General features: G+C 42.6%; 1 protein-coding gene across 3 annotated transcripts in view; it reads left to right on the forward strand.

The window, feature by feature from the left end:
- The first annotated feature begins 1,002 nt into the window (after nucleotides 1-1,002).
- Nucleotides 1,003-25,999, forward strand: part of trpm4a (transient receptor potential cation channel, subfamily M, member 4a) — a 60,888-nt gene continuing 35,891 nt past the window's right edge. For 2 of the 3 annotated variants that reach the window (XM_029635283.2, XM_065011090.1), the window contains exons 1-3: nucleotides 10,953-11,340; nucleotides 24,103-24,164; nucleotides 24,311-24,488. In XM_029635283.2, coding sequence (XP_029491143.1) covers nucleotides 11,269-11,340; nucleotides 24,103-24,164; nucleotides 24,311-24,488 — 312 coding nt within the window. In that variant the 5' untranslated portion in view covers nucleotides 10,953-11,268. Of the gene's footprint in view, nucleotides 1,084-10,952; nucleotides 11,341-24,102; nucleotides 24,165-24,310; nucleotides 24,489-25,999 lie in introns of those variants that run through there. The other variant, XM_065011089.1, reaches the window with a different exon arrangement.

Raw genomic sequence — 25,999 nt, forward strand, 5'->3', positions numbered from 1 at the left:
CTAGCGCCAGGTGCCAAGTTCCCTGCTCAGCTTAGTTCACAGTCTCCTGCCATACTTGGTTCTAAGCCTTAGTAGTAAATTCAAAGTCCCCTGTCAGGCCCTGAGATTCATACCCTGCTAGGCCCTCAGCCCCTGGCCTGGGGGACCCACCATTCCCTGACCTGAGAGTCCTACTGTCTCCAGTTCTGGGGGTCTACCCGCTTCCTGGGCTGGAAGACCATTTGGCCCTCGCACCTGGGGAACCACCTGACTTGTCTCTGGGGCCCAGGCAAGTCATGCCTTAAGATGACCTTTTTCAAGATGTTAAAATGTATAGTGTACATTTTTGGGCAGCTGTTAAAAAGGCCCTTAAAAACTATGATTGACCTGCCAACGAACAAATTGCTGCTCCCTTGTGTCCTCTAATTACTTTGCTGGTGCCCGCCTACTGGGCATGGCTAATCTATTAATAATGATCAGACCCTTTTTTTCAATGTAGCCTAAAATGACATACTCAAATCTAACTGCCTGTAGCTCAGGAAGCAAGGATATGACACCATTTATTTATTATTATTATTATTATTATTTATTTATTTATTGACACCATTTGAAGGAAACACTGATGTTTGTGGAAATGTGAAATTAACACATTAGATCCAGTAAAAGATAATACAAACAAAAAAAAAACATGCATTTTCTATTTTATGTTCCATCTTTGAAATCCAAGAAAACATTGTTTGTGCAAAGTTTCAGACTGATCCAGTGAAGAATTACATCACAACACAACATTTTGTATCAAGTCTGCCAGGAGTTTGCCCAAATGGGTCGGATTGGTCAATTTATACATTTTCAAGTACATAACTATAGAGAACATATAAAAATGCTATGGTAATACAAAAATAAAGTTTATCATTAGCTTCCCTACAGAAAATACACTAACCTTCACACATCTTGATGGCCGGGCGGGGGGTGGGTGTGGCGCCAGAGACAGCAGTGGGGTCAAACTGTAGAACCCAGTTCCTACATTTTAATATAAAAATGGATTTTTCAAACTACACTACATTTTTTCTCTGGGACCCACAAATCAGAGCAAGATCACTGAATGTAAGTACATTATTTACCTAGAGGTGAATGTATCAAACCAGTTTCCGTGATAAGTGTTTTGTTGTTGTGAACTATTCTCAAACAATAGCATGGTATTGTTTTTGTAATAGCTACTGTAAATCTGACACTGCATTTAGATTAACAAGAATTGAAGCTTTCTGCCCATATAAGACATGTCTATGTCCTGGAATTGGCTGTTGTTTACAACGTCCCGGTTTAGGGACACCGAACCCGTAGAGGTTAAAAAGAGGGAGATGGACACATGGGAGCAGAACTAGCAACAAAGAAGTTGTTTCGGTGTCACCGTGTGCGTAAAATAATAACGCACATTGTTGTAAAAGTACCTAAAATGATGATGTGTAGTGACAATAAAACCCCTTTACCCTGGCATCCCTGGGGTCCTTCACACATCCCTGAATCAGTACATAGTGTTTAGTAGAGGTCATTAAGACAGTTTCATTTTTACACCCATCTTAGTCATGACTGTCAGGAAGTGGGTTTCCTGAGTTGTCAGAATGCAGGGCTACAGTTTCCTGTACTGTGTCTTTATTTTGCCTCCTCCCAGAGCCTGCAGAGATCACACACACACCGGTTGTGTATGCTAGTTGTATTGACAGGATGTTTGTGTGCTATGCTATGGGTCAGGGGAGACGGCAACCGATAAAAGACCAAACATTTCCTTGGAAATGTGACAAAGGTTCTTCAATACACACACACACACACACACACAATGGCACACACATTCCCTCTGATTCAACACAACACACATTGCATTACTATACATGATGGTTGTTCTCCTGTGAATAACTACTACAGTCGTGTATGGAATGGAAAATGAACCTTTCCCCTGGAAAAGTAACAGGAGGTTTACATTGGGGTGGGTTCATTGGAAAGTATGGGCATCATTTCCAAGGAAAATCTACGTTTTATTTTTCAAGACCATTCTCGACTGTAGTTATTCACAGGAGATCAGCCATTATATATTGTAATGTACTGCATCTGTGATTCATCAATGCAACGGAATGTGTGTTGTGCTAAACAGAGGGTGTGTGAGTGTGTGTGTCTGGTGTACATGTGTGTATTGAAGAACGTCAGGAGATTGTACTGTGACTTCCTTGAGTTCAGGAAATAACACGACTCCAAATGGGTCTCCAAGACGTGACTAAGGCCCAGTTCCCTTTCAGTCCCTATCCCCTTCCCCTAGTGTCCACTCTCTACAGTGTTCACAGATCTGAGCTAGAGGACTTGATCAATTTAAGATATACGGAGCGGATCCCTACTAGTCTTTCAAAAGCCTGTGGAGTTCCAATTGCATTGCTTTTACCTATCAGATCTGTGAACACATAAAAGGGTAGAGAGCTTGGCGCCAAAGGAAAGGAACCAGTCCAGAGTTAGCGACTAACAATGCAGGATGCCTGAGGTCCCACCCAACGTTGACCCTGTTTGATAAAGAATGGAAGGAACCCAGCCCATGAAAACAAGTGTATCCATACCCAAATGGTTTCACTCTATCTCCCAGCCTGCTCCCCCTCCACCCTCGGACCCACCCTTTCTCTTCCAATCCACTATCACACCTTTCTACATTAAGTGTTAACTGAAATAGAGACCTGCCTTTATGCCAACAGACTTCCTGACAACTATAGGCCTAGCTCACTAAGCACACCCACGTCATTTCAACGTGGAAATGTGGGTAATATTTGAGATTACAACCTTTATTCACCCACTCAAAAATGACAGCCAGAAGTGTGTTGAATTGTGTGCTTTCAACCGTCTAAAAGCACAACCAAATTCCAACGGAAAAGCAATGTCTGATTGTTGGTTTCTTTGTCATCTAAATGTATTATCACTGTGCTTTCAACCATTTAAAAGCACAACAAAGTTAAAATGGGAATACAATGTCAGATATTTGGTATTTATACAACAATTTAATGTTTTATCACTGTTTTTTTTGTGTCATTTGTAACTTATTTTGTACATAATGTTTCTGCCGCCATCTTTTATGATCGAAAAGAGCTTCTGGATATCAGGACAGTGATCACTTACCTCGAACTGGACGAATATTTCTTTTTTAACGAGTCGGACGCGAAGGATTTACTTCAGACGCCCGACAAGGCCCACATTCTCGTCATTCGCGTGAGAAAGAGTCAGAGATATCTGGGACGTAGGTCGGGGTGCCTTGTAAGGATCTGACGCCGAGTGGGCTATCTGCCTCTACCATCAGTCCTATTAGCCAACGTACAATCATTGAATAACAAAATAGATGAGCTACGATCACGAATATCCTACCATCAAATCAAATGTATTTATATAGCCCTTCTTATATCTGCTGATATATCAAAGTGCTGTACAGAAACCCAGCCAAAAACCCCAAACAGCAAGCAATGCAGGTGTAGAAGCACAGTGGCTAGGAAAAACTCCCTAGAATGGCCAAAACCTAGGAAGAAACCTAGAGAGGAACCAGGCTATGAGGGGTGGCCAGTCCTCTTCTGGCTGTGCTGGATGCAGATTATAACAGAACATGGCCAAGATGTTCAAATATTAAGAAATGACCAGCATGGTCAAATAATAGTAATCACAGTGAACAGGTCAGGGTTCCATAGCCGCAGGCAGAACAGTTGAGACTGGAGCAGCAGCACGGCCAGGTGGACTGGGGACAGCAAGGAGTCATCATGCTTTTACACCTGCATTGTTTGCTGTTTGGGGTTTTAGGCTGGGTTTCTGTACAGCACTTTGAGATATCAGCTGATGTACGAAGGGCTATATAAATAAATTTGATTTGATTTGATTTGATCATGCCAGGTAGTCCCAAGGCATGGTCCTAGGGCTCAGGTCCTCCGAGAGAGAGATAGAAAGAGAGAATTAGAGAGAACATACTTAAATTCACACAGGACACCGGATAAGACAGGAGAAATACTCCAGATATAACAGACTGACCTTAGCCCCCCGACACAAACTACTGCAGCATAAATACTGGAGGCTGAGACAGGAGGGGTCAGGAGACACTGTGGCCCCATCTGATGATACCCCCGGACAGGGCCAAACAGGCCGGATATAACCCCACCCACTTTGCCAAAGCACAGCCCCCACACCACTAGAGGGATATCTCCAACCACCAACTTATCATCCTGAGACAAGGCTAAGTATAGCCCACAAAGATCTCTGCCACGGCACAACCCAAGGGGGGGGCGCCAACCCAGACAGGAAGACCACGTCAGTGACTCAAGCAACTCAAATCACGCACCACTCCTAGGGACGGCATGGAAGAGCACCAGTAAGCCAGTGACTCAGCCCCTGTGATAGAGTTAGAGGCAGAAAATCCTAGTGGAGAGAGGGGAACCGGTCAGGCAGAGACAGCAAGGGTGGTTTGTTGCTCCAGTGCCTTTTCGTTCACATTCACACTCCTGGGCCAGACTACACACAATCATAGGACCTAATAAAGACAAAGGTTGAGACTGAGTCTGCGTCTCTCACATGGGTAGGCATACCATTTCATAAAAATGGAGCTCTATAGGAGAAAGCCCTGCCTCCAGCTGTTTGCTTAGAAAGTCTAGGGGCAATTAGGAGGCCTGCATCTTGTGACTGTAGCGTACGTGTAGGTACAGTGGGGCAAAAAGGTATTTAGTCAGCCACCAATTGTGCAAGTTCTCCCACTTAAAAAGATGAGAGAGGCCTGTAATTTTCATCATAGGTACACTTCAACTATGACAGACAAAATGAGAGAAAAAAAATCCAGAAAATCACATTGTAGGATTTTTAATGAATTTATTTGCAAATTATGGTGGAAAATAAGTATTTGGTCAATAACAAAAGTTTATCTCAATACTTTGTTATATACCCTTTGTTGGCAATGACAGAGGTCAGACGTTTTCTGTAAGTCTTCACAAGGTTTTCACACACTGTAGCTGGTATTTTGGCCCATTTTGGCCCATCTGCTCTAGGAGCAGTGATGTTTTGGGCTGTTGCTGGGCAACACGGACTTTCAACTCCCTCCAAAGATTTTCTATGTGGTTGACTCGCTAGGCCACTCCAGGACCTTGAAATGCTTCTTACGAAGCCACTCCTTCGTTGCCCGGGCGGTGTGTTTGGGATCGTTGTCATGCTGAAAGACCCAGCCACGGTTCATCTTCAATGCCCTTGCTGATGGAAGGAGGTTTTCACTCAAAATCTCACGATACATGGCCCCATTCATTCTTTCCTTTACACGGATCAGTCTTCCTGGTCCCTTTGCAGAAAAACAGCCCCAAAGCATGATGTTTCCACATCCATGCTTCATAGTAGGTATGGTGTTCTTTGGATGCAACTCAGCATTCTTTGTCCTCCAAACACGACAAGTTGAGTTTTTACCAAAAAGTTATATTTTGGTTTCATCTGACCATGGCGGCCTGGCGGCGTAGTGTGTTACTGATGGTAGGCTTTGTTACTTTGATCTCAGCTCTCTGCAGGTCATTCACTAGGTCCCCCTGTGTGGTTATGGGATTTTTGCTCACCGTTCTTGTGATCATTTTGACCCCACGGGGTGAGATCTTGCGTGGAGCCCCAGATCGAGGGAGATTATCAGTGGTCTTGTATTTCATTTCCTAATAATTGCTCCCACAGTTGATTTCTTCAAACCAAGCTGCTTACCTATTGCAGATTCAGTCTTCCCAGCCTGGTGCAGGTATACAATTTTGTTTCTGGTGTCCTTTGACAGCTCTTTGGTCTTGGCCATAGTGGAGTTTGGAGTGTGACTGTTTGAGGTTGTGGACAGGTGTCTTTTATACTGATAACAAGTTCAAACAGGTGCCATTAATACAGGTAATGAGTGGAGGACAGAGGAGCCTCTTAAAGAAGAAGTTACAGGTATGTGAGAGCCAGAAATCTTGCTTGTTTGTAGGTGACCAAATACTTATTTTCCACCATAATTTGCAAATAAATTCATTAAAAATCCTACAGATTTTTTTTCTCATTTAGTCTGTCATAGTTGAAGTGTACCTATGATGAAAATTACAGACCTCTCTCATCTTTTTAAGTGGGAGAACTTGCACAATTGGTGGCTGACTAAATACTTTTTTGCCCCACTGTATGTACGGCAGGACAAAATTAGAAAGATAGGTAGGAGCAAGCCCATGTAATGCTTTGTAGGTCAGCAGTAAAACCATGAAATCAGCCCTTGCTTTAACAGGAAGCCAGTTTAGGGAGGCTAGCACTGGAGTAATATGATCAAATTTTTAGTTCTGGTCAGGATTCTAGCGGCCGTATTTAGCACTAACTGAAGTTCATTTGGTGCTTTATCTGGGTAGCGGGAAAGTAGAACATTGCAGTAGTCTCACCTAGAAGTAACACAAGCATGGATGAATTTTTCTGCATCATTTTTGGACAGAACATTTCTGATTTTTGCAATGTTACTTAAATGGGAAAAAGCTGTCCTTGAAACAGTCTTGATATGTTCGTCAAAAGAGAGATCAGGGTCCAGAGTAACGCGGAGGTCCTTCACAGTTGTATTTGAGACGACTGTACAACCATTAAGATTAATTGTCAGATTCAACAGAAGATCTCTTTGTTTCTTGGGACCTAGAACAAGCATCTCTGTTTTGTCCGAGTTTAAAAGTAGAACATTTGCAGCCATCCACTTCTGTATGTTTGAAACACAGGCTTCCAGCGAGGGCAATTTTGGGGCTTCACCATGTTTAATTGAAATGTACAGCTGTGTGTCATCCGCATAGCAGTGAAAGTTAACATTATGTTTTCGATTGACATCCCCAAGAGGTCAAATATATAGTGAAAACAATAGTGGTCCTAAAACGGAACCTTGAGGAACACTGAAATTTACGGTTGATTTGTCAGAGGACAAATCATTCACAGAGACTAACTGATATCTTTCCGACAGATAAGATCTAAACCAGGCCAGAACTTGTCCATGTAGACCAATTTTGGGTTTCCAATCTCTCCAAAAGAATGTGGTGATCGATGGTATCAAAAGCAGCACTAAGGTCTAGGAGCACGAGGATAGATGCAGAGCCTCGGTCTGACGCCATTAAAAGGTAATTTACCACCTTCACAAGTGCAGTCTCAGTGCTATGATGGGGTCTAAAACCAGACTGAAGCAATGAAAGCTCTTACAATATTCAAGGATTATATTTCTCTAAAACAGGCTATAGGCTACATGCGCACCACCACGTCAGAACAGTAGGCTAAGTTACGAAGGGGAAAGGGACCAAATGATTAGGGTGAGGCACATGGGCTACTACACAACACACACTTAGTATTACTTTCTTAGCTACAGTATACATATCTACCTGGCATATTACATCAATATGCAGCAACATACAAGACATTTTTGGACTCACCTTGTTGTTCTGTGCTCACTTGAACAGGAAAATGGTGCGGCGGTTCTTCTTGTGGTGTGATTTTGTCATCAAACTTGAAAGCACCATAAATCCAGAGAATGCCAGACTTTGATGACAAAAAACAGGTTAAATCATGACGTCAGTGATCTTCTGGTCGAAGCTCTAGGAAGAGGCCCGAATTCTGGACTTGGAATTCCTAGTTGGATGACCGTTCAAAACATATTTTCCCAGTCAAAGCTCGTTTTTTTCACAAGTTCCCAGTTGTCTTGAACTCACTGAAGTCTGAGATGTCCTAGTCCCGAGTTTCCAGTTGTTTTGAAAGCAGCAGAAATCATGTTGCATGGCCAATGTATGGAACCTTTTATGTGAATGTTTATCCTTTTAAGCTTGGAAAAGAGACCCTTAAACCCAGACTTGGACCACATACCCACTCCACTGAATAGCAGGAAGGGGATAGACACTGATTCCTTCCAACCCACTCATTGTTGAATTTGCGATTTCCAACTTGTTGTGTAATGTTTATGTCCAATGGACTGTGAGAACCGATACGTTTGATCTATAATTTATCTTCATATGACAACTACTGCATTGAAAAAGATTTGCCAGTAGATTGTCGACTTGATTCATGATGATGACTACTTGTCTAGCTTGCTAGCTAATATTTTGAAGGTATGATGTTGACATGATCAGTCCCATCAAAGCTTCGGTAGATATAACGTGATTTGCCATTTTATCTGTGGCCAATGACCTTGAGCCTTCTTGGATGGGCACATCTAATGTAAATCTATGGCATCACCCAAGGGGCTTGAATTTCCGAGTTCTCCCAGTAGATTTTGCAGTGACGTAGTGTCCCCCATGAGTGACAGAACACTGAGTGCAATCATGGAGCAACTACAGAACATGACCAACCCTTACGCTTCGTATTTTCCGCTGGCTGCCCCACCACCACAGAAAGCACTGAGCTAGGCTGAAACACCTGCCTTACTCAAGTAAGCAAAAAAAGAGACCATGTTTGTATGCGGCTTTAATAACTCAATTACAGTGCCTTGCGAAAGTATTCGGCCCCCTTGAACTTTGCGACCTAATGCCACATTTCAGGCTTCAAACATAAAGATATAAAACTGTATTTTTGTGTGAAGAATCAACAACAAGTGGGACACAATCATGAAGTGGAATGACATTTATTGGATATTTCAAACTTTTTTAACAAATCAAAAACTGAAAAATTGGGCGTGCAAAATTATTCAGCCCCCTTAAGTTAATACTTTGTAGTGCCACCTTTTGCTGCGATTACAGCTGTAAGTCTCTTGGGGTATGTCTCTATCAGTTTTGCACATCGAGAGACTGAATTTGTTTCCCATTCCTCCTTGCAAAACAGCTCGAGCTCAGTGAGGTTGGATGGAGAGCATTTGTGAACAGCACTTTTCAGTTCTTTCCACAGATTCTCGATTGGATTCAGGTCTGGACTTTGACTTGGCCATTCTAACACCTGGATATGTTTATTTTTGAACCATTCCATTGTAGATTTTGCTTTATGTTTTGGATCATTGTCTTGTTGGAAGACAAATCTCCGTCACAGTCTCAGGTCTTTTGCAGACTCCATCAGGTTTTCTTCCAGAATGGTTCTGTATTTAGCTCCATCCATCTTCCCATCAATTTTAACCATATTCCCTGTCCCTGCTGAAGAAAAGCAGGCCCAAACCATGATGCTGCCACCACCATGTTTGACAGTGGGGATGGTGTGTTCAGGGTGATGAGCTGTGTTGCTTTTACGCCAAACATAACATTTTGCATTGTTGCCAAAGAGTTCAATTTTGGTTTCATCTGACCAGAGCACCTTCTTCCACATGTTTGGTGTGTCTCCCAGGTGGCTTGTGGCAAACTTTAAACAACACTTTTTATGGATATCTTTAAGAAATGGCTTTCTTCTTGCCACTCTTCCATAAAGGCCAGATTTGTGCAATATATGACTGATTGTTGTCCTATGGACAGAGTCTCCCACCTCAGCTGTAGATCTCTGCAGTTCATCCAGAGTGATCATGGGCCTCTTGGCTGCATCTCTGATCAGTCTTCTCCTTGTATGAGCTGAAAGTTTATAGGGACGGCCAGGTCTTGGTAGATTTGCAGTGGTCTGATACTCCTTCCATTTCAATATTATCGCTTGCACAGTGCTCCTTGGGATGTTTAAACTTGGGATATCTTTTTTTTTTGTATCACAGTGCAGGTGCATTTATACGGAGACTTGATTACACACAGGTGGATTGTATTTATCATCATTAGTCATTTAGGTCAACATTGGATCATTCAGAGATCCTCACTGAACTTCTGGAGAGAGTTTGCTGCACTGAAAGTAAAGGGGCTGAATAATTTTGCACGCCCAATTTTCCAGTTTTTGATTTGTTAAAAAAGTTTGAAATATCCAATAAATGTCGTTCCACTTCATGATTGTGTCCCACTTGTTGTTGATTCTTCACAAAAAAATACAGTTTTATATCTTTATGTTTGAAGCCTGAAATGTGGCAAAAGGTCGCAAAGTTCAAGGGGGCCGAATACTTTTGCAAGGCACTGTATATATATTTCTTTACATTGTTTGCAAACTGATATGTGACACGTATTAATGCCAAAATAACATACAAAACAGGCAAAAGCCCCACCTGCCCAGAATGATGGGTTGCCACTGGTTACAACAATGGCATAATCCTTTGGTTGAAATTCCACCCTCAAAACGAAGTAATTCCAAAGGGTTGACTACTTTTTTCAAATCCAGTTTAATTTCCAAGTAGATTCCACGTCACAATAAGTTGACAAATTACATTGAAACAATGTTGATCCAACCAGCTTGTGCCCAGTTGGAGGCCTACTGCAGTTTCAATGCTGATTCATTCCAGTTTGCCAAATCCCTTCTAAAATCAATTAACATTGATGTGTTGGTGTGAGAAAAAAGTTGTCTTCTCTCCAATGTCGGTCTAAGCTCTACAGAACACTACAGTTTGCAGATTAGTTTTTCAAATATCCTATAAACCGAATTATAATTAAATATGTGTTTAATACATTGACCAAATTCAAATGGCAACAGTCTAAAGGATTCATCCAAATAATTCACACCTTATAATTTATCAATGTATGATCCTGGAATCAATTTATGCTTTCTGGACATGATGGGTAGCCTAATGTCATTCAAAACTAGGCTACTTTTGTCAGTTGACCTATTGAGAAAACGCAATCAAACATCCCAAAATGACATGAATTGTTGATTTTATGCTGGGTGACGTTGGCGACACACTGTTACATACTGTCCCGAGGTATATCCCAGGACTTCCCTAGAAAATGGTTGCGCCATGATTGAACACCACAAACCATGTTAAACAAAGGTTTATTTCTTTATGATTGTTGTTCAAAATATAGGAAAAACAGAATCCGCGAGGCAATGCACTCGAAACGCCCCGGAGCCCGGACACTGGACATTCTTTCCTGCCTGCCCTCCCTTCCCAAGTAGCTTAACCCTTTGGCCTCCTCCCATTACCCTGCTCTATATCATAGGCCCTACCATTTCTACACGGTGCCTCGAACATACTGTACATATTCCTTGCAGATGGGCTCGGCTATAAGGTCTATGTATTCACAGCACCAGCGAGCTATTGTACACTTCTTGAGATAGATCCTTGTGACTGGTTGTGGGCAGAACGCAGCGCAGCCGGAGGCAGCTACTCCAAATAGTTTTGCATCGCTCTGTCTGCAGTGCACATCCAGCAGTGAACTTCAAAATGGGGTTTTAGCTGTTTCTGTATCGACTTCGGACCTATTCGAGAATTATTTTAGCCGCTTGCCGGAGAAGGGCAGAGAGGGGATAGAGTGTGTAATGAACGACCCGGATAAAGAGCATGAAGGAGGCAGAGGGAGAAGGGAAACAAGAAAATCCGAGAAAGATCAGGTTTGGCTCATCTATTATAAACACGTGTGAGTTACTCAACTATCACTCAATTCCACACGTTATAAGCCTGTGTCATTTTGGGTAGTGCATGCCAAAATCGTGCGCGTAAATGGTACAGTAGGCTACTCACCAAGTGATTCCGTGTTAAATGTTTAACTGAAAGCAGCGGTATAGTGTTACTTCTATAATATAATAAAAACGTGTATCCCGAAAGATTACATTTCTTATCTTTATACATGTACATCAGTCTGGTTTTAGACCAGGTCATGCCACTATCTCTGTTGCATCCTTTAGTTATTAATGATGTGGTTCACTGAATGGATAAAAGGCAACATAGTGCTGCCCTCGTCATTGACCTGTCAAAGCTTTTCGATAATGTTGATCACCTAACTACGATTTCAAAGGCTTTCCTAAACATCATCTTAATGAACGCAGCTGCCGCTTCATTAAAGCTGTTAGATGCAGTTTATCATAGCGCACTGCCCTTTATTACTGGCAACAATTTTAGTACTCATCGCTGCATTCATTTTAGTAGAAGCTCTTATCCAGAGCAATTTGGGTTACGTGTCTTGCTCAAGGACATATACAGATTTATCATCTACGGGATTCAAACCAGCAACCTTTTGGGTACTGGCCCAACACGCTGAACCGCTAGGCTACTTACCGCCCATACCTGAGACCAGCATTTCCTACCAGAATGTTGTTTGGCCCTCTTTGATGTCGCATAAAAAAAGTCCCACTGCACCTAACATCAAACTTTAGACACGAGTTACCACTTAGGAATGGCTAACTCTGGAAATTCCGTTGGTTTCTACTGAGTTAGGCAAATAAGGTTTTAGTTTTCTTGCACCTTATTTGTGGAACAATCTTCAAAATGTTCTTAAATTTGATGACCTGGTGCCTCTGGGGCAACTGATAGAAAGCTGATTGAGGACCTTATTACTGATAAATGTGTTTGTTTTATGACCATGTTTTTCTTTATGCTTGCATTTTCTGTTTATATTTTGATGTGTGTATTTTCAGTAATTCATGTCATTCAGGGCTGTTTGTGAAAGAGACCTTGGTCCCAGTATGACTCCCTGATCAAATAAACAAAATAAACAAAAACATTTAGGGTTAAAATTGCAGTACCCTACTGTGGCAGCTTGACCCAAGTGGGTTTACGCAGCTATATGGAACAAGTGGATGGTCGTCAATTGCCAAAAACAACAGACTAGTTGGAAGAGTGATATCCTATAGGAAAGTGTGCCCACTTTGAAACTTTCCAACCAGACTACCCAGCTAACAATTCTAGGTAAAGAGAAGGTTTTTGTAATGTTACCTGTAATGTCCCCCTGATGTTTGAGCGTCCAGTTTTCCATTAGTTAGGGTAACAAAATAACATTTTATTTGTCACATGCTGAGAATACAGCAGGTCACCTTACAGTGGATTACTTACTTACAAGCCCTTAACCAACAATGCAGTTTTAAGAAAAATAAGTGTTAAGAAAGTATTTACTAAAATAAACTGAAGTAAATTTTTTTGCATTTTTTTAAAGAGCAACAATAAAATAACAGTAGCGAGGCTATGTACATGGGCTACCAGTACAGAGTCAATGTGTGGGGGCACAGGTTAGTCAAGTTAATTGAGGTACATCTACAAGGGGTTAGATGTAAAGTGACTATGCATAGATAATAAACAGAGTAGCAGCAGCGGTGGTGGTGGGGGGGGGGGGGGACAATGCAAATAGTCTGGGTAGCCATTTGATTAGCTGTTCAGGAGTCATATGACTTGGTGGTAGAAGCTGTTAAGAAGCCTTTTGGACCTAGACTTGGCGCTCCGGTACCGCTTGCCGTACGGTAGCAGAGAGAACAGTCCATGACTAGGGTGGCTGGAGTCTTTGGCAATGTGATTACCGCCTGGTATAGAGATCCTGGATGGCAGGAAGCTTGGCCCCATTGACGTACTGGGTCTTACGCACTACCCTCTGTAGTGCCTTGCGGTTGGAGGCCGAGCAGTTGTCATTCCGGGCGGTGATGCAACAAGTCAAGATGCTCTCGATGGTGCAGCTGTAGAACTTTTTGAGGATCTGAGGACCCATGACAAATATCTTCAGTCTCTTGAGGAGGAGTTTGGACCATGATAGTTGTTTGGTGATGTGGACACCAAGGAACTTGAAGCTCTCAACCTGCTCCACTACAGCCCCGTCGATGAGAATGCGGGTGTGCTCGGTCCTCCTTTTTCTGTAGTCCACAATCATCTCCTTTGTCTTGATCACGTTGAGGGAGAGGTTGTTATCCTGGCACCACACGGCCAGGTCTCTGACCTCCTCCTTATAGGCTGTATCGTCGTTGTCGGGTGATCAGGCCTGCCACTGTTGTGTCGTCGGCAAACTTAATGATGGTGTTGGAGTTGTGCTTGGCCATGAAAGCACAACTCTCTCTCTCTCGGAGAAGGACCTGAGCCCTAGGACCCTGATGAAAATTTTTTAACTGTTTGGCCATAATGACCATTGTTATGTTTGGAGGAAAAAGGGGGAGGCTTGCAAGCCAAAGAACACCATCCCAACCGTGAAGCACGGGGGTGGCATCATCATGTTGTGGGGGTGCTTTGCTGCAGGAGGTACTGGTGCACTTCACAAAATAGATGGCATCATGAGGGAGGAAAATTATGTGGATATGTTGAAGCAACATCTTAAGACATCAGTCAGGAAGTTCAAGCTTGGTCGCAAATGGGTCTTCTAAATGGACAATGACCCCAAGCATACTTCCAAAGTGACCCAAGTTAAACCATATAAAGGCAATGCTACCAATTACTAATTGAGTGTATGTAAACGTCTGTCCCACTGGGAATGTGATGAAAGAAATTAATCATTCTCTCTACTATTATTCTGACATTTCACATTCTTAAAATAAAGTGGTAATCTTATCTGACCTATGACAGGGAAGTTTTACTATGATTAAATGTCAGGAATTGTGAAAAATTGCTCTTATAACATGCTGGTAGAAATTTGGTAAAACTGATTTCAGTTTGCCTGCATTAAAATCCCCGGCAACAAGGAGCGCCGCTTCTGGATGAACATTTTCTTGTTTGCTTATGGCCTTATACAGCTCGTTGAGTGCGGTCTTAGTGCCAGCATCGGTTTGTGGTGGTAAATAGACAGCTACGAATAACTCTCTTGGTAAATAGTGTGGTCTACAGCGTATCATGGGATACTCTACCTCAGGCGAGCAAAACCTTGAGACTTCCCTAATATTAGATTTCGTGCACCAGCTGTTATTTACAAATAGATACAGACCACCACCTTTTGTCTTACAGGCAGCTGTTCTATCTTGCCGATGCGCCGAAAACACAGCCAGCTGTATTTTATCCATGTCATCGTTCGGCCAAGACTCTGTGAAACATAAGAGATTACAGTTTTTAATGTCCTGCTGATAGGATAGTCTTGATCGGAGCTCATCCATTTTATTATCCAATGATTGCACGTTGGCTAAAAGGACTGATGGTAGAGGTGGATTACACACTCATCGTCGGAACCTTACAAGGTACCCCAACCTACGTCCCCTATATCTCTGTCTTTTCTTTATGCAAATGGTGGGGATGTGGGCCTTGGTAGAATTAGGATAACATTCCCTTAATGTCAAACAAAACTTACCCAGAACATGGTAACCATGTTCTCAGAATATCCAATGTTAATGTTCTAGACATATTTCGTGGGACATTGCAAGAACATTTATGTCCAGTTGTCTGTTGTAAACTTGTTGTAACTTAGCCTACGGATAACTTTCATGCAATGCAGGAAATATACAATTTGTAGTGTATTCAAGGTTTAAAAAGGTTTTAAAAGTTTGTAAATACCACTTTGAAATGGCAAACTTGATTTTCCCTTAGAATTGTTTTTATCATCCCTACAAAAATAGCCATTAATTATAATCCACATAATATTTCACATTTCCTGTTGTCTCAGGATTATTTTCCTGCTGTTGGAAACTGGCTCAAATTAAGATCCTATATCTGTATGCAAATGCACAACTGCCATTGATCCGAGAAAAATAAACAAAGGAGAGATAATTGAAGACTGGAGAAGAGTCCGTTCAAGAGATCAAATAGAAAGACAGTGAAAGAGAAGGTATTACACTTGTCTTGTGACACCTTTTTAGCTTGTCCTCTCATTTGCCTTTCCTGTCTCTATCTCTAATGTACTCTGTTGAATAGTGGTGCTTGAGTGCACTAGCTCAATATTTGCATGGAGAGAGAGAGAGAGTGCGTGTGTGGACCTCGCTTTGTGCACGGGGGCATTGTCATGCAGAAACAGGAAAGGGCCTTCCTTAAACTGTTGCCACAAAGTTGGCAGCACAGAATCGTCTAGAATGTAATTGTATGCTGTACTGTTAAGATTTCCCTTCGTGGAAATAAGGAGCCTGAACCATGAAAAACAGCCCCAGACCATTATTTCTACTTCACCAAACTTTACAGTTGGCGCTATGCATCGGGGCAGGTAGCTCTCTCCTGGCATCCACCAAATCCAGATTCGTGCCGTCGGACTGCCAAATGGTGAAGCGTGATTTATCACCCCAGAGAACGTGTTTCCACTGCTCCAGAGTTCAACGCTGGTCTGAACAATCTGAATCCACCCTTCAAGATTGTTTTGATTACGGGGACTGGTACATGTTCCGGGTAACCTCGAAGAATAATATCAACGTATACGCTGATTCGGTGAGTGAGTTTATAAGGAAGTGCATAGGAGATGTTGTATCCACTGTGACCATTAAAACCTACCCTAACCAGAAACCGTGAATGGATGGCAGCATACGCGCAAAACTGAAAGCGCGAACCACCGCATTTAACCATGGAAAAGTGACTGAGATTACGGCCGAATACAAACAGTGTAGTTATTCCCTCTGCAAGGCAATCAAACAAGCGAAATGTCAGTATAGAGACAAAGTGGAGTCGCAATTCAACGGCTCAGACACTCAACGTATGTGGCAGGGTCTACAGACAATCACGGACTACAAAAAGAAAACCAGCCACGTCACGGACACCAACGTCTTGCTTCCAGACAAACTTAACACCTTCTTTGCCCGCTTTGAGGATAATACAGTGACACCGACGCGGCCCGCTACCAAGGACTGTGGGCTCTCCTTCTCCGTGGCCAAGTCGCTCTGGATAAGAGCGTCTGCTAAATGACTTAAATCAAATCAAATCAAATTTATTTATATAGCCCTTCGTACATCAGCTGATATCTCAAAGTGCTGTACAGAAACCCAGCCTAAAACCCCAAACAGCAAACAATGCAGGTGTAAAAGCACCTGTAAATGAGTAAGACATTTAAATGTGTTAACCCTCGCAAGGCTGCCGGCTCAGATGACATCCCTAGCTGCATCCTCAAAGCATGCGCAGACCAGCTGGCTGGTGTGTTTACGGACATATTCAATCTCGCCCTATCCCAGTCTGCTGTCCCCACATGCTTCAAGATGGCCACCATTGTTCCTGTACCCAAGAAGGCAAAGGTAACGGAACTAAATGACAGCGCAACAGCGCCTCTTCAACTTCAGGAGGCTGAAGAAATTTGGCTTAAGGTCACAGTTATGAAATCTAAGGACACTAAAGAGACCTTTCTACTGATTCTGAAAAGCACCAAAAGAAAGATGCCCAGGGTCCCTGCTCATCTTCATGAACGTGCCTTAGGCATGCTGCAAGGAGGCACGAGGACTGCAGATGTGGTCAGGGCAATACATTGCAATGTCCGTACTGTGAGACACCTAAGACAGTGCTACAGTGAGACAGGGCGGACAGCTGATCATCCTCGCAGTGGCAGACCATGTATAACAACACTTGCACAGGATCGGTACATCTGAACATCACACCTGCGGGACAGGTACAGGATGGCAACAACAACTGCCCGGCTTACAACAGGAATGCACAATCTCTCCATCAGTGCTCAGACAGTCTGCAATAGGCTGAGAGAGGCTGGACTAAGGGCTTGTAGGTCTGTTGTAAGACAGGTCCTCACCAGAAATCACCGGCAACAACGTCGCCTATGGGCACAAACCCACCATCGCTGGACCAGACAGGACTGGAAAAAAGTGCTCTTCACTGACGACTCGCGGTTTTGTCTCACCAGGGGTGATGGTCAGATTCGCATTTATCATAGAAGGAATGAGCGTTACACCGAGACCAGTACTCTGGAGATACTGACTGTTACTTTTGATTTTGACCCCCCTTTTGTTCAGGGACACGTTATTCCATTTCTGTTAGTCACATGTCTGTGGAACTTGTTCAGTTTATGTCTCAGTTGTTGAATCTTATGTTCATACAAATATTTACACGTTAAGTTTGCTGAAAATAAATGCAGTTGACTGTGAGATCACGTTTCTCTTTTTGTTGAGTTTAGGTAGAGTTATTAAAGTGACTATGCATAGATAATAACAACAGAGAGTATCAGCAGCTTAAAGGGGGAGGTGGCCATCTTGAATGCAAATAGTCTGGGTGGCCATTTGATTAGATTTTCAGGAGTCTTATGGCTTGGGGGTAGAAGCTGTTTTAGAAGCCTCTTGGACCTAGACTTGGCGCTCCGGTACCGCTTGCCGTGCGGTAGCAGAGAGAACAGTCTATGACTACGGTGGCTGAAGTCTTTGACAATTTTTAGGTCCTTCCTCTGACACCGCCCGGTATAGAGGTCCTGGATGGCAGGAAGCTTGGCCCCAGTGATGTACTGGGCGGTACATCACTGGGGACTTACTGGACTGTGGAGGCACACTGGAACCCTGATGCGTGGAACCGGTATAGGTGGCACCGGGCTGATGACACGCACCTCAGGGTGAGTGCGGAGAGGAGGCACAGGACGTACTGGACTGTGGAGGCGCACTGGAGACCTGGAGCGTAGAGCTGGCACAATGCGTCCTGGCTGGATCCTCACTTTAGCTCGATGCGTGCGGGGCGCTGGCACAGGACGCACTGTGCTGTGAAGGTGTACTGGCGATACAGTACGTAGAGCCGGCGCAGGATATCCTGGTCCGAAGAGGTGTACTGGAGACCAGGAGCGCTGAGCCGGCGCAACCCGTCCTGGCTGGATGCCCACTCTAGCGCGGCAAATGCGGGGTGCTGGAATAGAGCGCACCGGGCTATGAATGCACACTGGAGACACTGTGCGCATCACTGCATAACACGGTGCCTGATCAGTCACAAGCTCCCCACGGTAAGCACGAGGAGTTGGCTCAGGTCTAAACCCTACCTCCGCCAATCTCCCCGTGTGCCCCCCCAAAATATATTTTGGGGCTGCCTCTCGTGCTTGCCTCGTTGGTAATACTCCTCGGAACGTCGCCGTTCCGCTTTCGCTGCCTCAATTTCCTCCCTCGGACGGCGATACTCCCCAGCCTGTGTCTAGGATCTCCTCCCAAGTCCACTCCTCCTGTACACGCTGCTTGGTCCATTTGTGGTGGGATCTTCTGTCACGCTTGTCGTATGAGTGAGACCAAGGCGCAGCGTGAATAGAGTTCTACATATTTTTAATGAACTGAAACTCAACAAAACAACAAACAATCAAACGAACCGTGAAGCTACTAGTGTGCATACAGGCACCTAACTGTAGACAAGATCCCACACTAGAAAATGGGAAAAAGGGCTGCCTAAATATGATCCCCAATCAGAGACAACGATAAACAGCTGTCTCTGATTGGGAACCATATCAGGCCAACATAGACATACAAAACCCCTAGACGTACGAAAACCCTAGACATACACAAAAAACTAGAGTACCTACCCTAGTCACACCCTGACCTAACCAAAATATATAGAAAACATAGATATCTAAGGTCAGGGCGTGACAGTGACAAAACTCCACATTTTTGGGTGGCCTTTTATTGTCCCCAGCACAAGGTGCACCTGTGTAATGATCATACTGTTTAATCAGCTTCTTGATATGCCACACCTGTCAGGTGGATAGATGATCTTGGCGAAGGAGAAATGCTCAGTAACATGAATGTAAACCAAATGTGAGAGAAATAAGCTTTTTGTGCATATGAAAAATGTCTGGGATCATTTATTTCAGCTCATGAAACACTTTACATGTTGTCTTTATATTTTTGTTCAGTGTAGTTTTAAACTTATTTTGAGCAATAAAAAACAAAGAATATGCCTAGGCCTATTCAGGGAGAGAAGCATCAATCGGTCCTCTTGCTTGCTGAAAGGCTATGAAATAGACTACAACTGTGACATTGAACTAGCGGGGAAGTTTGAATGGCGAGAGCAACATGTAGCTCTGGTGTGATGTGATCACATTGGCTAAGTTGATCCATTGCTGCACTGATGCATTTCAAACGTTAAAAACTGGCAGTAAAAAATGCATTCGTTCATTGACACAACGAACCCACAGACCTGTCAGTGGCCATGCGCGAATAACAATTTATATTGGTCAACAGCCTATTTTCGGATGTCAAAAGACAGACAAATCAAACCTGTTCGAATATTGGTGTTAGCTGTGTCATAAACAAGATGTTCTCTTAATTTGTTTCGTCCGAGTTATTCAGATTAGAATAATGGAGGTCACTCTTGTCTTGACCAATTTTGGTAAAATCCTCCTTTAGTTTTACTGCCCTTCCCCCTCTCTTGTTTGGAATAACCTGCCAAATTCCTTGCATCTTTATTCCCTCGTGCTGGGAGGGCAGTTTAGGACTCAGGTGTTAAAGGAGAATTTTCCTATTTCCTATGTCCCACTACACTTACTTTTGAGAAATTTACCGCAGCCGCAATTCACTTTGTCATTGCTCGTTGTGCTGTATCAGGGCACGCAAAAGACTTGCTCCAAAAACACCCAAATACGTCCTTCTAGAAACAGACATGGTCTCAGTATAGTGATGTAGGTCTTTAGATGTTGTACACATTAAATTGTGCCATTCTGAACTTAATCTGCAACGTTATAGTCCATTTTATGCGAGCCGTTTCTTCTACAAGCTGTACTGCGCAGGATGTGTCTTGTACTATAGGGACACACTCGACTTGCACAGCTGTATGGGGGAAACAACGCAACTCGACCAAAATTGATATTTTGAAATCTCTCCCCCCTTTTTTCCTCTTTCTACCTCTGTATCTTATGATCTCTGTCATAAGTACTCTGTTACTGTACAAAACATTAGGAACACCTGCTTTTTCCATGACAGACTGACCAGGTGAAAGCTATGATCCCTTATTGATGTCACTTGTTAAATCCACTTCAGTCAGTGTAGATGAAGGGGAGGAGACGGGTTAAAGAAGGATTTAAAAAAATTGAGACATTTATTGTGTATGTGTGCCATTCAGAAGGTGAGTGGGCAAGACAGAAGATTTAAGCACCTTTGAACAGGGTATGGTAGTAGGTGCCAGGCACACCGGTTAGATTGTGTCAAGAACTGCATGGTTTTTCACGCTCAACAGTTTCCCGTGTGGATCAAGAATGGTCCACCATCCAAAGGACATCCAGCCAAATTGACACAACTGTGGGAAGCATTGGAGTCAACATGGGCCAGCATCCTTGTGGAACGCTTTCAACACCTTCCAGAGTCCATGCCTCGACAAATTGAGGGCAAAACGGGATGCAACTCAATATTAGGAAAATGTTCCTAATGTTTTGTGCACTCAGTTAAAGTCCTCAGATGACCCATAAATCCCTAGCAGCACTCGTACAATAGCGTGTGTTCAGTAGACACACACACACACACACACACACACACTACTTAGGTATTCCCCACATTTACTGCAGTTTGGTGCTATTTTCACAAGTATGTGGGGAATTTTCTATACAAAATTCTAAACTGGTAATGCATCCAGTTTGCATTCAAAACCTTTCTTTGTGCATTAATTTTGTTTGGAGACATCTTTCACCACACAACCATTGATCCAACATATACAGTTGAAGTCGGAAGTTTACATACACTTTAGCCAAATACATTTAAACTCAGTGTTTCACACTTCCTGACATTTAATCCTAGTAAAAATTCCCTGTCTTAGGTCAGTTAGGATCACCACTTTATTTGATGAATGTGAAATGTCAGAATAATACTAGAGAGAATTATTTATTTCAACTTTTATTTCTTTCATCATATTCCCAGTGGGTCAGAAGTTTACATACACTCAATTAGTATTTGTAGCAGTGCCTTTAAATTTTTTAACTTAGGTCAAATGTTTCAGGTAGCCTTCCACAAGCTTCCCACAATAAATTGGGTGAATTTTGGCCCATTCCTCCTTACAGAGCTGGTGTAACTGAGTCAGGTTTGTAGGCCTCCTTGCTCGCACACGCTTTTTCAGTTCTGCCCACAAATTTTCTATAGGATTGAGGTCAGGGCTTTGTGATGGCCACTCCAATACCTTGACTTTGTTGTCCTTATGCCATTTTGACACAACTTTGGAAGTATGCTTGGGGTCATTGTCCATTTGGAAGACCCATTTGTGACCAAGCTTGACTGATGTCTTGAGATGTTGCTTCAATATATCCACATAATTTTCCTCCCTCATGACGCCGTAAGTCGCTCTGGATAAGAGCGTCTGCTAAATGACTTAAATGTAAATGTAAAATCTATTTTGTGAAATGCACCAGTCCCTCATGTAGCGAAGCACCCCCACAACATGATGCTGCCACCCCCGTGCTTCACGGTTGGGAGCGGCCTTTCAGGTTATGTCGATATAGGACTCGTTTTACTGTGGATACAGATACTTTTGTACCCGTTTCCTCAAGCATCTTCACAAGGTCCTTTGCTGTTGTTCTGGGATTGATTAGCATTTTTCGCACCAAGGTACATTAATCTCTAGGAGACAGAATGCATCTCCTTCCTGAGCGGTATGACAGCTATGTGGTCCCATGGTGTTTATGCTTGCGTGCTATTGTTTGTACAGATAAACGTGGTACCTTCAGGCGTTTTGGAAATTGCTCCCAAGGATGAACCAGACTTGTGGAGGTCTACAATTATTTTTCTGAGGTCTTGGCTGATTTCTTTTGATTTTCCCATGACGTCAAGCAAGGAGGCACTGAGTTTGAAGGTAGGCCTTGAAATACATCCACAGGTACACCTCCAATTGACTCAAATGATGTCCATTAGCCTATCAGAAGCTTTTAAAGCCATGACATAATTTTCTGGAATTTTCCAAGCTGTTTAAAGGCACAGTCAACTTACTGTATGTAAACTTCTGACGCACTGGAATTGTGATACAGTGAATTATAAGTGAAATAATCTGTCTGTAAACAATTGTTGGAAAAATGACTTGTGTCATGCACAAAGTAGATGTCCTAACCGACTTGCCAAAACTATAGTTTGTTAGCAAGAAATTTGTGGAGTGGTTGAAAAACAAGTTTTAATGACTCCAACCTATGTGCATGTAAACTTCCGACTTCAACTGTATGTTTACTGTGAAATATAATGACTACATTGGTTTAATCACCAAAACATAACATGATGATATCTTCGCAATTTAGTTATTTTAACAACCAGTTAATCCAATAGCAAACAATATTAAATACATGTTTAAACAGAACCTTATACTGTTTTCACATTATCCAATAAATACACTTTCACCAACCATAAAAGTCTTCTAAACATCAAATGTCCATAATTTCCTTTTCATGTGTGATCATTGAAGGAATCTTTCACCATGTAATCAATTGAAAGACATTTAAGAAACATAATGTTTAGCAGACACAAGTTTGCATCAAGCCTGTCCTAAGCATTTGGCCACAGGTTCTCATTGAAATCGCAGGGAATATAACTGTTTATGCACCTGGGGGACAAAATCATCATAGTAGTACATTTGAGTGTATATTTCGTGTGTATGATTTTTTTTTTTTCAGACAGATTTTAATTATGAAGTTCTCAAAATCAATATTAGGCAAACTAGTTTACATGTAAAATCAATAGGTTTACAAAAGGTTTAGGTGATAATCAATTAAAAGTAGTTGGATTAAGTAAGAGAGAAGACTCATATCAAAAGTAATGTGAGCATTGCATTGTGAAAGGACCATATTTTATTTGAACATTTATTGCAATGTGAAACATGTATTTCTAGATGAAACTGTTTAAATTGGGTTCAAAAGTGACTGTATGATTTTGTGTGTTAATGTGCTTAGAGTTTTTAAACACATTTTTTTCTAAGAGTTGTGAAAATGGACTTGTGAAAATTGCACCAAAGCGATAAAAAAATATAACAAAGGGAAGCAGAGCTGAGAGCTGCCCAGTGACACGAGCCTACCAGACGAGCTAAATAACTTCTATACTCGCTTCGAGGCAAGTAACACTGATACATGGATGAGAGCATCAGTTGTTTCGGATGACTGTGTGATCACGCTCTCTGCAGCCGATGTGAGTAAGACCTTTAAACAGGTCAACATTCACAAGGCCGCAGGGCCAGACGGATTACCAGGACATGTACTCTGAGCATGCACTGACCAACTGGCAAGTGTCTTCACTGACATTTTCAACCTCTCCCTGTCTGTGTCTGTAATACCAACATGTTTCAAGCAGACCACCGTAGTCCCTGTGCCCAAGAACACTAAGGTAATCTGCCTAAATGACTGCCGACCCATACCACTCACGTCTGTAACCATGAAATGCTTTGAAAGGCTGGTCATGGCTCACATCAGCGCCAACTTTAGGTTCTTCTTAACAGCTTCTACAACCAAGCCATAAGACTCCTGAACAGCTAATCAAATGGCTACCCAGCTCATGTACAGAGTGTACATCCAGTTTAGCATGAAATTCAACATCTGTAGCTTGTTAGGTAACAGTGACTAACAGTTACCCAATGTCTTTCCCCCACAGAGTTGGATCTCCAAGATCATCAAGAAGAGAGTGTGCACCACATTCATAGAGGACTGCCTTAGGTACAGCCTCTCTCTGGGTCGCCGTGTGTCTGTGGCCTGTGTTTTTGATTTTGTGAATTGTCTGTTCACTGTAATGACTGGCTGTGTGTGTGTGTATATGTGTGTGTATTCATGTGTGTGTCTTTGTCTCTCTCTGCCCGTGTCAGTAATGGGGTGCTGTGCCAGTGCGGGGGTGAGCGTGAAACGCACGGCTCCATCGCTACGAGAGACTATTTTGGTGCAGCCATCGTCAGCCAGTGGGATAGCTCTCAGCACTCCTCAGAGTACCCCACTGACGCCTTCGGAGAGTTGGAGTTCGCAGAGGCTGGCAGGAGACACAGCCATGTGGGTAACACACACTCAACTGTGTGCATACACTCATGCACGGGCATGCTAAGAAATACACATGCTAAGACATACAGTACTAGTCAAAAGTTTGGACACACCTACTCATTCCAGAGTTTTTCTTTATTTCTACTATTTTCTCCATTGTAGAATAATAGTGAAGACATAAAAACTATGAAATAACACATATGGAATCATGTAGTAACCAAAAAAGTGTTAAACAAATGAAAATATATATTATATTTGAGATTCTTCAAAGTAACCACCCTTACCTTGCTCTAGGCATTCTTTCAACCAGCTTCTTGATGTAGTCACCTGGAATGCATTTCAATTAACAGGTGTGCCTTGTTAAAAGTTAATTTGTGAAATTTCTTTCCTTCTTATTGCGTTTGAGCCAATCATTTGTATTGTGACAAGGTAAGGGTGGTAAACAGAATATAGCCGTATTTGGTAAAAGTCGAAGTCCATATTATGGCAAGAACAGCTCAAATAAAACCCATCAAGCGCTATGATGAAACTGGCTCTCATGAGGACCGCCACAGGAAAGGAAGACCCAGAGTTACCTCTGCTGCAGAGGATAAGTTCATTAGAGTTACCAGCCTCAGAAATCGTGCTTTGCTGCTGACACGGTCAGTGATTTATTTAGAATTTAAGGCACACTTAACCAGCATGGCTACCACAACATTCTGCAGCGATATGCCATCCTATCTGGTTTGCGCTTAGTGGGACTATCATTTGTTTTTTAACAGAACCATGACCCAAAAACACACCTCCAGTCCAAGAAGGAGAGTGAAGAGAAGTAAACACACACACACACACGCAGAAGTGCTGCATCAGATGACCTGGCCTCCATAATCACCCAACCTCAACCCAGTTGAGATGGTTTGGGATGAGTCTGACTGCATAGTGAAGGAAAAGCAGCCAACAAGTGCTCAGCATATGTGGGAACTCCTTCAAAACTGTTGGAAAAGCATTCCTCATGAAGCTGGTTGAGAGAGTGCCAAGAGTGTGCAAAGCTGTCATAAAGGCAAAGGGTGGCTACTTTGAAGAATCTAAAATCTATTTAGATTTGTTCAACACTTGTTTGGTTACTACATGATTCCATATGTGTTATTTCATAGTTTTGATTTCTTCACTATTATTCTACAATGTAGAAAATAGTCAAAATAAAGAAAACACTTGAATGAGTAGGTGTGTCCAAATGTTTGACTGGTACTGTACATGAGATTGGTCTCTGTCCCTTGTTGAGGTCCTGATAGAGGACAGTGTATGTTTGCTCAGTTTGTCCAGCGCTCAATCAATCAGCCCAAGGTATTACTAAAGTATAAATTACACTAGGACACACACATTGCTCTGTCAGTTGCGGGAGGGTGGGTGATCAATGAATTAGATAGCTGGCTTACTGCCCGTCATCTCATAACCATTAAGTGACTCAGCTATACTATATGACCAAAGTATGTGGACACATTCTCGTCAAACATCTAATTCCAATATCATGGAGTTGGTCCCCT

The sequence above is a fragment of the Oncorhynchus nerka genome, linkage group LG26 (genome assembly GCF_034236695.1).
Source record: "Oncorhynchus nerka isolate Pitt River linkage group LG26, Oner_Uvic_2.0, whole genome shotgun sequence".
Lineage (NCBI taxonomy): Eukaryota > Metazoa > Chordata > Actinopteri > Salmoniformes > Salmonidae > Oncorhynchus > Oncorhynchus nerka.